The sequence below is a fragment of the Raphanus sativus genome, chromosome 4 (genome assembly GCF_000801105.2).
Source record: "Raphanus sativus cultivar WK10039 chromosome 4, ASM80110v3, whole genome shotgun sequence".
Lineage (NCBI taxonomy): Eukaryota > Viridiplantae > Streptophyta > Magnoliopsida > Brassicales > Brassicaceae > Raphanus > Raphanus sativus.
Genome location: NC_079514.1, coordinates 20372077 through 20388396, shown reverse-complemented (window position 1 = coordinate 20388396; position 16320 = coordinate 20372077). Strand labels below are relative to the sequence as shown.

Below are 16320 nucleotides of genomic sequence, written 5' to 3'. Positions count from 1 at the left end.
GACATTATACGAAAATAACAAGTTTGCAACATCAAACCAAAATCAAGAAAATGATTAACTAAAAGTCGAAAATGATTAACTAAAAGTCACAGACCAAATCTATATCATGATTCAGGACGTGAAATTGATTAATTAAAATTCGAAACTCTATATACGAACTTGCTAAAGTCGAAACTAATTGACATGAAAATGATTAACTAAAAGTTTGCAACATCAAACCAAAATAACAAGTTCAAAGTACCATCAAATCAAAATAACAAGTTCAAAGTACCAAAAGCAAACATATAAAAGACACACAAAATAAGTTCAAAGCACAAGACATTGTGCTCTTAAGATCAAGTCACAACCAACATAGATGTGTACTGGATGTCACAGCAGCTCGGACCAAAGGGAGTGACGTGAAAGACCATGGAACCTTCGAGTTTGAAGATGACAATGTCTCCTATTCGAAGGTCATGTGCCTCAGCGAACTCCTTCCAACCTCGGGTGAGTCGCCTCTCTTCTTGTATCACTTGCCATGTTTGATCCGTAGCGTCGGATGTTAGTGTCCATGTGTTCCCATTCGTCTTCCCTTGGATGTGCTTGGAGAAAAATACAATGGGTATTGTCTGCAATCAAGATTTGAGGTAAGTTACACAAACAAGGAAGAAATCAGGTTCTTGCAATCAAGAAAAGGCAATAGAGAAAGTGTGTTTACCAAGTAAGTCTGGAATCCAGGAAGCAAAGGTTGGAAGAAATGAAGTTCTTGCGGTTGCGCCATCTGCAAACAAGAAACAAAAGTTAGACAAATCAACTAAGTTAGACAAATCACGGACCAAATCAATCAAGAAACAAAAGCTAGACAAAGTTAGACAAATCATTTTGCATGTCAAGGAACTTGCTAAAGTCACAGACCAAATCTATATCATTTTCAGTTTAATTCGACCATTTGCTATAAAAGAAAACTAGCAAATGAACTCAATCAAGCATCATGAACTCCATCGAATGAGCTACCATAAAATTCTCAATTTTCAGTTTAATTTGACCATTTGCTATAACCGAAAACTAGCAAATGAACTCAATCAAGCATCATGAACTCCATCGACTGAGCTACCATAAAATTCTCAATTTTCAGTTTTATTTGACCATTTGCTATAACCGAGAACTAGCAAATGAACTCAATCAAGCATCATGAACTCCATCGACTGAGCTAGCATAAAATTCTCAATTTTCAGTTTTATTTGACCATTTGCTATAACCGAAAACTACCAAATGAACTCAATCAAGCATCATGAACTCCATTGACTGAGCTAGCATAAAATTCTCAATCAAGCATCATGAACTCGATATAACCAAAACTAGCATCATGAACTCGATCAACAGAGCTAATTCATGAACTCAATCAATCAAATACGCTAAGCAAAGCCGTCACTCCATCGATGGACCGAATCTAAAAAACCCTAAGCTACTTAATTAACCATTTGGTGGTGTTGCCATGGGATTGCCATCTAAAAAACCATAAGCAACCTTAAACAAAGATGACGTTTTCTCCATCCGAGGTAAACTTGATCGATGGAGAAACAGAACCGACGAGTAAGACATACTTTCAGTTGTGTCGCTATCGGTGGGATTGGCCGTCGCTGGTCTCCTCTTTGGTGGGATTGGCCGTCGCTGGTGGTCTCCCTCGGTTGTGTCGCCGAAGGGAAAATGGAAGAAAAGGGAAAATGGGGGAGAATCGGGGGGATGGTTTGGGAAATGGAGAAAGGAAATTGGTACAATTCGGTTTTTGGACGGTTAGGTTTTAATTTCGGATCGAAATTAGGGATTGGTTCGTGGTCCAACTCAATTCGGTTATTCCTTCGGTTAAGGTAGGTACAACCGGTAAATACTTCAAATTTTCTAGGGTTAAATGTAATTTTCGGCTTTTTATTTAACTTTTCATTTTTGTTTTGTTTTCATGTCTTACGGAGATTAGAGATATAGCTGGGTGGGTATAGGAGATGATGTCCCTCTTCATTACCATAAAACCCTTTCTTTATCCATCAATTATATCAATCATGAGAAAAAAAGTTTAGAGTCTCTGGCTCTTCCTCTACTCTATATACCCGCAGTATTCATAGCTATAAAACGGCAAAATCCACAGCCCCGGCTCAATTAATATGGATGTGATTGATGCCAACCAGATTCCTTCCAAACATGTTTACAATCAAGTTTGCTTGCTTCCATGGTTACAGCTTCATAACTCGTGCCCTGTTTGTCATATAAGTTCCCCACGGACGATGCTGACTACGACTTCGTGACTCATGGAGGTCAGACCAGTTGGGAAGACGGACAACGAACGGTTGAGAGTTCGCCGACGCCGAGGAGGCTTAGTGTATAATATCCATGGCCACTCAGGAGACATGATACCAATTAGGATTCTGGGAGTGGATCTGATATCAATACTAGGTAAGACGAATCGGATCAAGGTTAGTGATTGTCTATCCTATGAATCTTGGTTCTGACCAATCTATTGTTTGTATTGTGTGTGTACAAAGTACTTTCTATTTTGATTTCTTAGAATTAAAAAGTAAGAAAACTGATTAATTGTTTGGAATAACGTATTGGCTTTAACTGATATGTGGTTTGTCTTCCTGTTATGTACCAGAAATTCATGGCATACACTGAAATTCTCTAAAATTTGGAGATCAAGAGGAGTTAAAAGAGGCTTCGACCTTCAAATGCTAGCAAGAAGTCGGATCAATGGGAAGCTTTTTGAATATACTCTGTAGACATTCCTTTTACCTGTATTTCTGTCCAATATTTGTGTTGCCAGTGTTAACTAACGAAATGTGTTTAACATAGCATTTTAAGCACTAAAGTTATCTCAGGGTTATGGAGATGGGGAAGAAGCTTGCAGGGAGAATAAGGAGCAAAGGGCCTTATGTTGTCCTGAGTGTATGTGCGTTGCTCTCACTATTAAAAATTCTTACTTTTTTTGTTGCACATACAGCTGTAAGACTAATATTATTATTACTTTTTTATAATTGGATATAATATGCTTACGTGATATAGTTCAAATAAGAATATATATGAAATATAAAATTTGATTGTTACTGCTTTCAACGGTGTATATATGTTACTTTGTCTTATATGTTTTTCCTGCAGCTAATTGTGGCTTTCAGAGTTCATTTTCTACACCGAAGAAAAGAAGAAGCCAATAACTGTTTTAACGATTTGTTGTCTTCTAAGCTCTTTAAATGTTTTTAAAACTGGTGTTTTGATGATTATGTGCTTCACATCTTTTTTTGTTTCTGTAAATAGGTTGAATCACAGCTCACTAAATAAAAAATATCGCTGTCCAATGGTCTTCTAACTCTGTATTTTCCAATGGTCTCACATAGTTGTCTCCACTCTCCAGTGGGATGTTGATATACTACAGATTCCAACATGGCGATTTGAACTCTGTCTGATGAACTGGCTCTGGTGAAAAATCGTTGAAGAACACGGCTATGGGAAGAATTTTCGGTGGCTACCATTATAGATGCAGTAGTTACTACTCAGGTTATGCTGCAACGATTCTTTATTCTTTCAGATTCTATTGATTGGTTGTTATTTGAGTTATTATGATTTTTAGTAAGGATGGTTAAAGGACGATGGAATCTAAAAAATCAGTGTTGGAGGTTTTTTTTTTTGACACACTCAGTGTTGGAGGTTAATGATGAAATTCAGGGTGAGGATGGTAGTAAATAGGTTTGTAGTTGATCATTTTATATTAATTTTATTGTGTGTAATCAAATGTTAGTGAGAATGGTGACTAAGGTCGAAGTTTGTTTCTTTTGGTACAGATGGCTGGTCTCTTTGTCTTCTTTATATATTCGTAATAGTGTTATGGAAACATGATTAAAAGTGTGTGTTTTTCTTTATTAGTCTCTTTGTTTTAATACTTACACAAAATGTTTTATTTCCTACATGATTCAGATTCTTATTTTATAAATTTGCGATCTCATATTTTAATTTTTACTTGTGATCACATCAAATAAAATTGTAGATAAACATTGATACTTCCTCTGTTTAATAAATAGTGTCACTTATACACATTTCACGTAGATATAAGAAAATGAGAAAATATACTAATATATCCTTATTTATTATAAAATTAATTAAATAAAAATTATTTAAATAAATATCTATAGGTTATTTAAAGGGATAAGAAAAATAACAACCATATTATACTCATATATGTTATGGACAAACTTACAATCAAATGTTACATTTAGCAACTTATAAAAAAAATCCTATTAGATAATTTTATAAATATTTTTTTGTTTACTTATTTAAATTTCAAATTAGAATTTTTATTTATTTTAAAGGTCTATCCTAATGTTATTGGAAAATACACATCATAGAAAATTTTATCACAAAAATAAAGACAGAATTCGTTATAGGCTTGCTTTCATAGAAGTACAAACAAAAAATATAAATAGAAAAAGATTACAACACAAAATAATCTTAGAATATTTGTAACTTTTGTGCATTTCTTCATAAGAAATGGCCGAACAGTAAATTTTAGACATTTCAAAACATATAAGAGTAAAAACAAATTATCTTGATAACAATCACTAATCCAAACATATATAAAGGTTAATGGAAAATAAATTTCATTATCATATTTGAGTTTTGCTAATTGACTTTTTAAACAGTACAGAAATTATTATTCACCTCAAGGTTTAGAATAAAATATTATTCTGATTTCTTATTTTACCTAATATGAGTCAGTTTAACCCACTTAGAAGCTAATAAAAAGATATATTCTATTGAAAATTAATGTCACATTCAAAAAGTAACAATATATACCTTAAAAAACCTCAACCTATATACATTTATTTTACTGTTTTAGACATTTTCTGATTGATGAATTCTAAATTCATTAAGTTGTTTTAAAATACACAAAATTTATAAAAAAAGTATAGATAAACTGTTTTTTGGTCTGTTAATTGACCGAAAATAATATGTAAAAGTATTTTTCGCACGTAGCGCGGAGAGACTCTAGTTTATGTAAAATTAAGTTGTATATTGTCATATTAAACTATAAAATATAGATCATAATATGATTTTTACATGTTCAAAAATATGTAACGATAGTTAGAACTAAACAATATTATAAACTATATTTCTGAATAATCAATCATCAAATGGAACAGAACATGATAAAATAGTATAGTAAGAGATTACATCGCATTGCACAACATAAATAGAATAAACATAATGCATATTGCTTTACATTTTTATTCTATATGTATGTAATAGAATAGAACCCAATTTAAAAAAAAACTGTTCATCTTCTTGATCGTCTCTGGTTCATCCACGGTGACAAAAAATAAACCTATATGATGACATCAATGGACTTACATGTCGCTAATTTGTAACTCTGGTTAAAAAGGCTTAGCATGAGAGTATGAATTTCTGTCAAAACTCGCGGAATATTCTTCGAATTTCGAATCGAAACGTTCGTTTGACGAATTTGTGGTGACTGACAAGTTTGAAAAGAAGACTATGGCTCCGCGGTTGATGGAAGAGAAATATACTACGTCGGAAACTGCTGCCTGATTTCGCGATTCAACAAATATCGACGGAAAATTTTTCATCTTTTTAGAAAGTGACGAAGAAGAAGAAATTGTTTTTGGGAGATGTGTGGCTTTCCGATGACCACTCATAATTTTTCTTGGTTGGATAATTAATTATTTTTTTAAATGCAAGTTGTGCCGGTTGTTTTCAAGGCTAGCAGGGTAATATTATATAAAATACACTCTATATCGATGTAAGATAGGGCATTTGGTTATGGAGCTAAATACCCATTTTTTCTTAGCCATACCACCTAATTTCCCATATTTTATCAAATCACCTAAAGATTTGTATTTGTTATTTTTAAATTTCATCAAAATCACCCAAATAACTTCAAACTCACCAAAATCCCATTAAACTAAAACACCTTAAAAGCTTCTAAAATCCTTGGTTCAATACACCCCCTAAAGTAATGTCTAAACAAGCGATATGAGATTTCTTCAGACCGTATCACCGTATGAATGTTCGTCTCTTTAAACGATGATCTACAAATAGGTCTTTTATATATATCATCATATGTATGAAGCTTTCAACAACAAAAAAACGAAGCCTCAAAACTCAAAAATCTCAAATTACAGTAAACTTTAGATCGTTAACATGTGACCCGAGTTTGTAATCGATCGACAGAAGACAAGTTTTTATTTCTAACAGTAGACAAGTTTCCAGGCATTGAAGATGTTCTTGGGTCAAATTTGTATTTACATATCTACACCGATGGTATTAACTTTAGATGATTCCGTCAACTAAACCGGAATCACCATGAACGTCTTCTTCAAACTCCAAATCGAAAGAAAGCTTCCTCATTTGTGAATCTGCAATCATCCCAATTATGGCAAACCAAATTCAGAAACCCTGGAGTTGTTGCCTCTAGCCGTGGCTGTCGTCAGAATCAACCAGGTCACGTCGAGAGAAGAAGAACCAACAACTCCAATGGTGGGTTTCTTCGTATTTGCAAAACCAGTCCCTGACCTTTGGATTTCTTTCAACTCGGACCCATACTTTTATATGTACAGAAATGCCCACGCAAATCAAACCCAAAGTTTCGATTGTGCAATCTAACCCCAGCGAGTATTCCAAAATTGCAGCCTTGGTCCCTGAATTCTCGTGGTCTTTCATTTCTACCCTCAACTTTGTAATTTGCAAAGATAACCTCTCAAATTTATCCCAAACTTCCAATTGTGCACTCCAACCCGTATGATATGCAAATGAGTATGCAAATGCAACATAAAGATCTAAATGTAATTTAAAATGATCATAATAAGCTAAAACATAAATCTAAAACTCATCAAATCAAGAGATATCAAACACTCAAACCGTTTTCTCCTTTTTCACCATTTGTTAAACAAGGTAACACCTAGGGATAGATTCAGGTGTGGAAAGGATGCGGCTCATGCCACATACTAAAAAAATATAAGTTTTTTGTGATGTTATCAAACGTATATTATTGTTTAGCTACGTGTATTATGGTTCAAAAGGTTAAGTTGCTCCCACTCTCTCTTTTTCGAGTCCCCAAAGTGTTTGTGTTTTTAAATTTGTTTCTACACTTTTAATCACCATTCGCTTATTCATTTATTTTTCTGCCTACAATTATATATTTTTTCTTTTCATTTCTTTTCTTTTCTTTCCTTTCTCTAATATTAATTTTCCAAATAAAAATATAATTTATTTAAATTTCACTCTAACAATTATTTTTCTTTAAACTACAATAAAATAAATCACATCTAATATTTTAATAAATATCCCTTTTATATTAATTGAAAAACATTACAACATTATTTTGTAGCTACGTGTCACCATGAGAATAAAATTCAGAATTCTTATAAAAATAGGCTGGTGCATCTTAATTTATATTATATTTTTTATTAAATTAAATATCAAATTGATAAATAGTGTACAAAAGAATATTCTCGCATTTCTTTAAATAAAAGCTACGGAATTACCTAATATGATTAACATATATATATATATATATATAACAATTAATGATTATGAATAGTAAATATCTTATAACATTTTTTCATTTAGCTCTTTTTGTTTGATTTTATATTATTAACCATCACATGAACCGTAAAATAAAAAATATAGATTTTTTCTTATATGTTATATTTTAAATTTTTTAAAACAACTATAAATTAATATTAGATATAATACCGAATTTTAAAGTTGATATCTGACTGTACACAAAATTTAGGTATATAATTTGAAATAAATCACAGCGTCTTAAACCCTTTTACATTTTTTACAGTTATATATATATATATATATATATATATATATATCATATGAAATATATGTATTTTATATGTAAATACATACACGTATGTAGGGCTGGAAAAAATCTTAATCCAAAAACCTAATCGAAATCAATCCGAAAATATTACTAAATCCGAATCAGAATTTATTAAATATCCAAACAAGTTAAAATTTTTTGGTATTTAAAGAACCAAAACCGATCCAAACTGAAATATTATGGGTAACCGAATATATCTGAAATATATTTATATACCGAAATATATTAATTAGTTTTAGATTTAATGTATATTAAAAAAATCCAAAATATATAAGATAATTTTAAGTTGTAAAATATACTTAAAATATATAAAAAGGCCAAAAATAAATGTGCAAAATAGTTAAATTTAAGTATACTCAAAACACCAAAAATATTTACAATATCTATTGATTCTCTATCCAAATATTCAAACCAAACCAATATATATACAAAGTTTAGGTATTATGAAATATCTTATTCAAGTCTATATGTAATATTATTTTGTATATAGATTTTGAGTATAAATTGAATTTTATAATTTTTAAAATAATTTAAATGGGTTATCCGAATGCATATATAATCCGCAAAAATCCGAACCAAATCTGAATAAAAATTTATAAATACTGAACATAGATGAGATCTTTGACCCCGAAAACTCAAAACCGAATAGATCAGAACCAAACCCGAGTAGAACCCAAATAACCATTCTTATATGTACATAACATATATTTTTATAAATTATTTTATTTTGCGCAAGGAGCAGAACACCACCTAGTTCTTTGTATAACACGTAATCCATATCTTACTCAGCAGAAGCAGAAGGCACGTGGAGCACAGCTTATCTCTAATCTTTTAATGTTGGGTTTAATTTAGGGTAATTTTGTAAAGGTTTAGCTTTGATCCATTTGTATCAATATTAGTGCATGGGCTTTTTAATAAAAAATGTTGACAAAAAAAGCCGGGTGTGTTTCACTCTCCTGGTTATTGGCCGTTTGTCCCTTGTTCTATTTTCTCTTTGGGTCACATCGCCTTCTTTTTTTTTTTTTTTCTCCGTTGTTTCCTTTCTCAATCTTTCAAATCGAATGTTGTAAACAGGTCTTTAACAACATCAACTTCAAAACAAGAGATCATTTGTTTTCGTCCTTCAAAAATCCAAAGCTTCGTCTCGCTTCTGTCAGATTAAATTAAAGGTACAACGTTTACAAACTCACATGTCGGAAACTCATCCTCGCATTGTTGTTTCTAATGTCTAAAATTTGATTGTTTATTTCAAAGAACAAAAAGTCGATGTCAAGAAAATGCGATGAACAAGAATTGAATTTGTTTGACCAAAAAAAAAAATCAGATTTGTGATTTCAGTTTGCATTGCTAAACAATGTCGGCGGATGATGATAAAGATTCAGACGACCTTAATATATTTCTCAACGCCATCGGCGAAGAACCCGAAGAAGCACCGATGAGGAGAAGCACCAATGATGATATATTCTTCAACTTGGACGATGACGGAGGAGGAGGAGATTATTTGCACAACCCATTTCAAGATTTCTCCGATTCGAATCAACAGCCAGTCTTCGAATCTCCAAAGGTTTACGTGGCACCAAGGGTGATGATAAGCCATCAAGATTCCTTCTCAGAGGAGGATTCAAGAATCGAAGATGCAAGGATATTGCCCTTCTCCCCTCGTCTCCGAGTTCCCGCTTCTCCCCGCGCTTTTGTTTATCAGAGATCTGTGGAATCGCCTCGTTTTGGATCTCCCGTTGGATTGATCGACACAGCTTCACCTTTCGAATCTGTTAAAGATGCAGTTTCAAAGTTCGGTGGGATCACAGACTGGAAAGCTCATAAGATTCAAACAATAGAGGTTCAATAAGCTTACACATGATGATATCTCTTTTTTTTTTCTTTTTTTAAATGTAATTATTATTATTCAGAGAAGGAAGATGGTTGATGAAGAGCTTGAGAAGATACAAGAAGCATTGCCTGAGTACAAGAGAGAATCCGAGTTAGCTGAAGAGGCCAAGCACGATGCGTTGAAGGAGTTAGAGAGCACAAAGGGACTCATCGAGGAGCTCAAACTCGAGCTAGAGAAAGCGCAACTGGAAGAGCAGCAAGCGAAACAGGATTCGGAGCTCGCGCAGATGCGTGTCGAGGAGATGGAGAAAGGGGTAGCCAACGAGGCGAGTGTCGCCGTGAAAGCGCAGCTGGAGGTGGCTAAAGCGAGGCAGGAGTCGGCGACTAGCGAGCTGCGGTCCGTGAGGGAAGAGATCGAAATGGTTTGTAACGAATACGAAGATATGCTGAGAGAAAAAGAGTTAGCCGCGGAGAGAGCTGAAGTTGCTGTGAAAGAAGCTAAAGAGATTGAGAGAGAGATGGATGGGTTGAGTATTGAGCTCATAGCTACCAAGGAGGTGTTGGAGTCAGCACACACGGCGCATCTGGAAGCGGAGGAGAAGAGATTCGGTGCAGCGATGGGTAGGGACCAAGACATGTATAATTGGGAAAAGGAACTGAAGATGGTGGAAGACGATATCGAGAGGCTTAACCAAGAGATTCATGCAGCCGATGATATGAAAACAAGGCTGGAGGCGGCTTCAGCTCTTGAGAATGATCTGAGAGCTGAGTTAGTGGCTTTCACTGAGAATTCGAGCAGTAATGATAACATACATGCGGCTGTTGATTCTGCAAGGAGAGAGCTGGAAGAAGTCAAATCCAATATTGAGAAAGCAGCTTCCGAGGTGAAAGCGTTGAAGATAATAGCTGGATCGTTACAGTCCGAGCTTGCAAGGGAGAGAGAGGATCTAGCAGAAACTAAGCAGAGAGAGAGTGCGGGTTTGGTCGGGAAGACGGATGAGGAAGCGAGAGAGGAGTTGAATAAGTTGGAGCAGGCGATGAAAGAGGCAGAGGATGCTAAGCTCTTAGCCGCAGTGGCTAGAGACGAGCTTAGAATGGCGGAGGAGCTGTCTGAACAAGCTAAAACGGGAATGTCTACGATAGAGAATAGGTTAGCCGAGGCGAAAAAAGAAATGGAGGCTGCTAGAGCTTCGGAGAAGTTGGCCTTGGCTGCTATAAAAGCTCTGCAGGAGACGGAGTCTTCTCAGAGATTTGAGGAGATGAGTAACTCACCGAGAAGCATCATAGTCTCTGTGGAAGAATACTACGAGCTGAGCAAGCAGGCACACGAGTCAGAGGAAGAGGCAAACACAAAGCTGTCACAGATTGTATCCCAAATAGAAGTGGCTAAAGAGGAAGAGTCAAGAATCTTGGAGAAACTAGAGGAAGTGAATAGAGAGATGAGCTTGCGAAAAGAAGAGCTAAAAGCGGCATTGGGGAAAGCGGAAAAGGCTAGAGATGGGAAGTTGAGTATGGAGCAGGAGTTGAGAAAATGGAGGTCAGAGAATGGGAAGAGAAGAACAGAAGAGCCGGAGAAGAGCCCGACGAGGTCAAGCACGTTTGCGTTTGGTGAACAAGGGACCAGCAGCAACATTGATAACAACAACAATAATGTGACCAACCCTGAAACAAAGAAAAAGAAGAAGAAGAAGCTTTCTTTGCTGCCAAAGGTTCTCATGTTCTTGTCAAGGAAGAAGTCTCACAAGTGAAAATCTTTTGTTTTTGTTTCTTTTTTAACATATTTTCTTCAAAATATTCGATTTTGTTATTTTTTACATACCCCAACAACAAAACAATACAGACTTCTTGAGATGAGTCTGGCAAACTTTTCCATGTATGATTTTTGTTGATTTTCACTTGATGGAAATAAAAGCCATTGACGCGCACACACACTTGCAGATTTGTATATAATATTCAGACAGCATCTCGATTCATATTATTAAACCCCAACACCAATTTCCAGAGTATAGAAAGAGAAGTAGAATCATACAAAGATACTTTAAGAGATTTTTATTTAAACTAAAGATTTTCCCGGGCGTACTTTAAGAGATTTTTATTTAAACTAAAGATTTTCCCGGGCTACTCCCGGAGTATTCATATAACTTTTAGGTAACTTAATATATTTTTACACTTATGAACATATAAATGTGTATATATATTACAATTGACTTTAAACTATTAGATTATTAGAACTTTTAGAATTTGTTTGTATTTATTCATTGTCTTTTATCTAGTAAATTTAAAATAATCTAAACTCACAAATTATTATTTATTATTACCGAAAATCATATATAGAATGATAAGTAGGATGAGTAAAAACTAACTAAACCTGGTTATGATTTAAATCCATTGTTTGAAAATTTGGTTTTGTATAAAACAATCGTAAAATTTACAAATAATCTTTTTTTTTAACTTTAGAATCATTGAGTTCTAATACCAAAATTAAACAGTTTCATAATAGAAATAAAATTGATAAAAAAAATTGATCCAAACGTAAAAAATAATACTATTGTCCAAACCAATCCAAAATAAAGAATAAACTTTTTAAACAAACTATTACCAAACTTAATATATAAATTATATAAACCAACAAAACAATTACCAAACTTGAAATTTAAATCATATAAACCAAAATTCTCTAAATTAAGAATCCCGGCCTTTTCTAAAAGACCTTAGTCTTTTCTTAAATGCTGGTTTGCAATTTGAATGATCTTTTGTCATAATAACTCTAGTGACTGGATTAATATGTGATTTTGGAACTGAATGGAATTAATAGATCTGAGGATGTGCAAGCAAAAAAAACTAAGACATACCCTTGTTTGCAGCCTCGGGACTGAAAACACCGTTCAAGAAGGGAAGCCATGAAACAAAGCATATTAAGGAGATCATATTTACTTTTTTAGCTAAGAAAACTTAATAATAAAAATGGTGGTCGATTGTTCTGTACAATTTCATATAGTGACAATGAATGATGTCTAGGCCAGTGGTTCGGAATATGGTTTACAGACACCGAGTGTTGCACAGAAGGTCATATAAGATAATTTAACCATTGTATTTGTCACGAATGGTTTGGGTTAACTCCCTAATGAAAGTGTCGTCTTGTGTTTCCTAATTTCCGGGTTGTGGGCTGATAGACATTGAAGTGGGCCGAGACAGGTTAATGTGGAGGCTCAGTCGGAGAAGTGTCTATGCAAATAAGCCAAAAGACTTATACTCTGCTTTGGAGTGGTCACGCGAGAAGTGTGTGATGCAACACGCCATGTGCAAAGCCGTTGGAGATTTGGTGAGCTGGCAATGCAACTTGTTAGTGAATCTACCTGAAGACGGCGAGTATAAAAGAGTACAGGATATAGAGAGATAAGATAGAACGCATACCATACGTAATAGTGATCTATTCGTCTTCTCCGAGTGTTCATAGTGCTCTGGGTTATAGATCTGTATGGTGAGTGACGTGAGCTTGGTGAGTGAATAAGCTTAGCGTTCTATCTTGTATCCTGATACTAAGAGACGTACCAAGAGCTTTGTTAATAGCCTTGGGAACTCTAAATCTCTCGTGTCCATTTACTTTCCTGCACAAGCTAACAAACAAACAAACTATAAGATTATCAAACTATAAGATGACTTAGAAAATACAAACGATCGAGCTAAATCCACTACAAGTGGTATCAGAGCCAGGTTACTAGTTTAGGGAGTTTCAGATCTGTGGTGATCGGGTTTCTATTCTCATAGATCTGATCGGTTGAGGAATCTCTCTCCGATCAGCTCTGTGTTTAGATCACCAGTTTCAGATCTGAACATCTGTGTGAGGGATTTATTGTTGTGTATTGCGATCAGTTGGTTTTCTTGGATTTATCTGGTATTCTGGTTTTCTTATTGCGGTTTTCTTCAGTGGGTTTCATCGTCTGGGTGATTTCAGGTTCTGATCAAGCTTGGGGTTATTTGTCATGGAGCCTACTAAAGGAAGGTTTGAGGTGGATAAGTTTGATGGAGAGGGGGATTTTGCATTATGGAAGCACAAGATACTGGCTCAGTTTGAGATCTTGGGTTTAAATTCTGTTCTACAAACTCAGGAGGAGGATCTCAAGGGTAAGAGTGTAGTGAGTGGAGATTCAGATTCTAAGGGTTCATATGTGGATCCTAAGTGGCTTGAAAAGGATAGAAGCGTAAGAAACCTGTTGAGTATGAGTCTAAGCGATATGGTTTTAAGAAAGGTTATCAAGTCTAAAACGGCTTTGGAGATGTGGACTGCACTAGAATCAACCTATCAAATCAAGTCTATACCTAACCGTTTCTACCTAAAGCAGAGATTCTACAGTTTCAAGATGGAGGAAGAGAAGAACCTGGATAAGAATCTCGATGTCTTTACTAAGCTGGTATCTGACTTGGCGAGTCCTGACGTCGAGCTCAGTGAGGAGGATCAAGCTGTGATACTCCTGAATAGCCTGCCAAGAAGGTTTGAGCCATTAGTTCATACCTTGAAGTATGGTAGAGATCAAGACACAATATCGCTCAAAGATATAACAAGAGCTGCTTACTCGATTGAACTGGATATGAAGGCGAAAGGGTCAACTGCGTCATCAAATTCAAACAGTGAAGGTCTATACACTGAATCGAGAGGGAGACCTGCAAAGAAGAGTTCACCAAAACATAAGTCTAACAATAGGAGTAAGTCACGACCTAAAACCAAAAGAACTTGTTGGACTTGTGGAGCAGAAGGTCATTTCAAGAAAGATTGTCCTAAGAGAGGTCATTCAGGAAAAGCTGAAGCGAGTATTGGGAAGGCTGAGGAGTCAGAACCTTTAATGTTAACTGCTTCAGCTCAACAGAGTCGAGATGGATGGGTTCTGGATTCTGGATGCTCATATCATATGACTTTCAGAAAGGATCTTATGTTTGACATTGAAGAGGTAGATGGAGGGAAGATATTGATGGGAAATGATACTTACTGTGAAGTGACTGCTATTGGGAAAGTAAAGATAGTCAACTATGATAAGTCGACTGTCATATTGACTGGTGTGAGGTATTCTGCTACTGCAAGAAGAAATCTTATTTCTTTGGGACAACTGGAAACACTTGGTTGTTGGTTCCAGTCTAAGGACTACAGACTTAAGGTTTTCAAAGAAGGAAAAGAAGTTCTAGCGGCTGATTACAAAGACACTCTTTATTTTCTTGATGGGGTTCCTATAAAGGAAGAGATGAATACAGCGGAGGTGGAGCAAGATTTAACATCTCTGTGGCATAGTCGCTTGGGTCACATGAGTATTAGGGGGTTGCAGAGCTTACAGAAGTCTGGGTTATTAAAGATTGGTGATATCAAGGAAAAGAAAAGTTGTGAGCATTGTATTCTCGGGAAATTTCATAAGTTATCTTTCAAGAAGGGGAAGCATAATTCAGAAGAGGCTCTGGCTTATGTTCATTCTGATTTATGGGGTTCTCCGAATGTCACTCCAAGTTTGTCAAAGTGCATTACTACATCTCGTTCGTAGATGACTTCTCTAGAAAAGTCTGGGTGTATTTTCTCAAGTCGAAGAATGAAGCTTTCGTGAAATTTGAAGAGTGGCTAGCTCTTGTAGAGAATCAGAGTGGGAGGAATCTTAAAGCGCTAAGGACAGACAATGGTCTTGAGTATTGTAATAAGACGTTTGATGATTATTGCAAGAAGAAAGGTATTATAAGACACAAGACCTGTCCTTATACCCCGCAGCAGAATGGGGTGGCTGAGAGACTAAACCGAACGATACTTGAGAAGGTCAGAAGTTTACTAAGTGAGACTGGCCTAGGAGAAGAGTTTTGGGCAGAAGCTTCGTCTACTGTTGTCTACATGATTAATAGGACTCCGTTTATCCCTCTTGAGTTGAAGGTTCCTGAAGAAGTATGGTCAGGAAGAGCTCCTGAGTATGACCATATGAGAAGGTTTGGATGTCTTGTATATTATCATGTGGATCAAGGAAAGTTGAAGCCTAGAGCTAAGAAGGGTGTTTTCATGGGTTATCCTCAAGGAGTTAAGGGTTACAGGATTTGGAACCAAGAGGAAAGAAAGATTGTGATAAGCAGAAATGTATCGTTTCATGAAAACGTGGTGTTCAAGGATATTGATAAAGCAGCAGATGAGTTACCTCCACCAGATAAACTCAGAAAACGTGTTACGTTCATTCTTCCTGAAGAAACTGAAACGAGTGATGCTAAAGGGTCTTCATCTGAAGGTGGAGCTTCGGTGACAGATAATCTTGATAAAGAGACAGAAGCTGAGTCAGAAAAGGTTGAGGATACTGAAGATCTAAGGAACTACGTTCTAGCCAGAGATAGACCAAAGAGAAATATTAGACCTCCAAGCAGGTATGATGATGGAGATGTAGCTGCTTATGCTTTGGTAATGGCTGAAATGATAGAGGAGGATGAAGAACCGTTGACTTATGGTGAAGCTATACGTGGTAAAAATTGAAAGTTTTGGAAGATAGCTTCAGATGATGAGATGGTATCTTTAGAAAAGAATCATACGTGGGACTTGATTGATAGACCAGAAGGAGAGAGAACTATTGGCTGTAAGTGGATCTATAAAATCAAGCCAGGAGTTCCTG

General features: G+C 35.4%; 2 protein-coding genes across 3 annotated transcripts; one reads left to right on the top strand and one right to left on the bottom strand.

Annotated features, from left to right (window-relative positions):
- Positions 1 to 166: 166 nt before the first annotated feature.
- On the bottom strand, positions 167 to 1060 carry LOC108810957 (B3 domain-containing protein REM7-like). Its single transcript, XM_018583025.2, has 2 exons — positions 698 to 1060; positions 167 to 608 (listed from the first exon to the last, which is right to left on the bottom strand). The coding sequence occupies exons 1-2, from the start codon at positions 758 to 760 to the stop codon at positions 336 to 338; spliced, it is 336 nt and encodes a 111-aa protein (XP_018438527.1). The 5' UTR covers positions 761 to 1060; the 3' UTR covers positions 167 to 335.
- A 7778-nt stretch (positions 1061 to 8838) lies between these two features.
- On the top strand, positions 8839 to 11628 carry LOC108848360 (protein WEAK CHLOROPLAST MOVEMENT UNDER BLUE LIGHT-like 3). Of its 2 annotated transcripts, none has more exons than XM_018621701.2 (3): positions 8839 to 9042; positions 9212 to 9713; positions 9784 to 11628. In XM_018621701.2, exons 2-3 carry the CDS (start codon positions 9228 to 9230, stop codon positions 11449 to 11451), a joined length of 2154 nt encoding a protein of 717 aa, XP_018477203.2. In that variant the 5' UTR covers positions 8839 to 9042; positions 9212 to 9227; the 3' UTR covers positions 11452 to 11628. The 2 variants fall into 2 exon arrangements, with proteins under 2 accessions (XP_018477203.2, XP_018477201.2); XM_018621699.2 differs by having other exon boundaries at positions 9198 to 9713.
- The last annotated feature ends 4692 nt before the right edge of the window (positions 11629 to 16320 follow it).

Bases quoted from the DNA above. Each gene is read 5' to 3' on its own strand.
- LOC108810957 (XM_018583025.2), bottom strand. From the start codon at position 760: ATGGCGCAACCGCAAGAACTTCATTTCTTCCAACCTTTGCTTCCTGGA. The intron at 609-697 runs GTAAACACACTT...TCTTGATTGCAG, and splicing joins CTGGATTCCAGACTTACTTG to ACAATACCCATTGTATTTTT.
- LOC108848360 (XM_018621701.2), top strand. From the start codon at position 9,228: ATGTCGGCGGATGATGATAAAGATTCAGACGACCTTAATATATTTCTC. The intron at 9,714-9,783 runs GTTCAATAAGCT...ATTATTATTCAG, and splicing joins ATAAGATTCAAACAATAGAG to AGAAGGAAGATGGTTGATGA.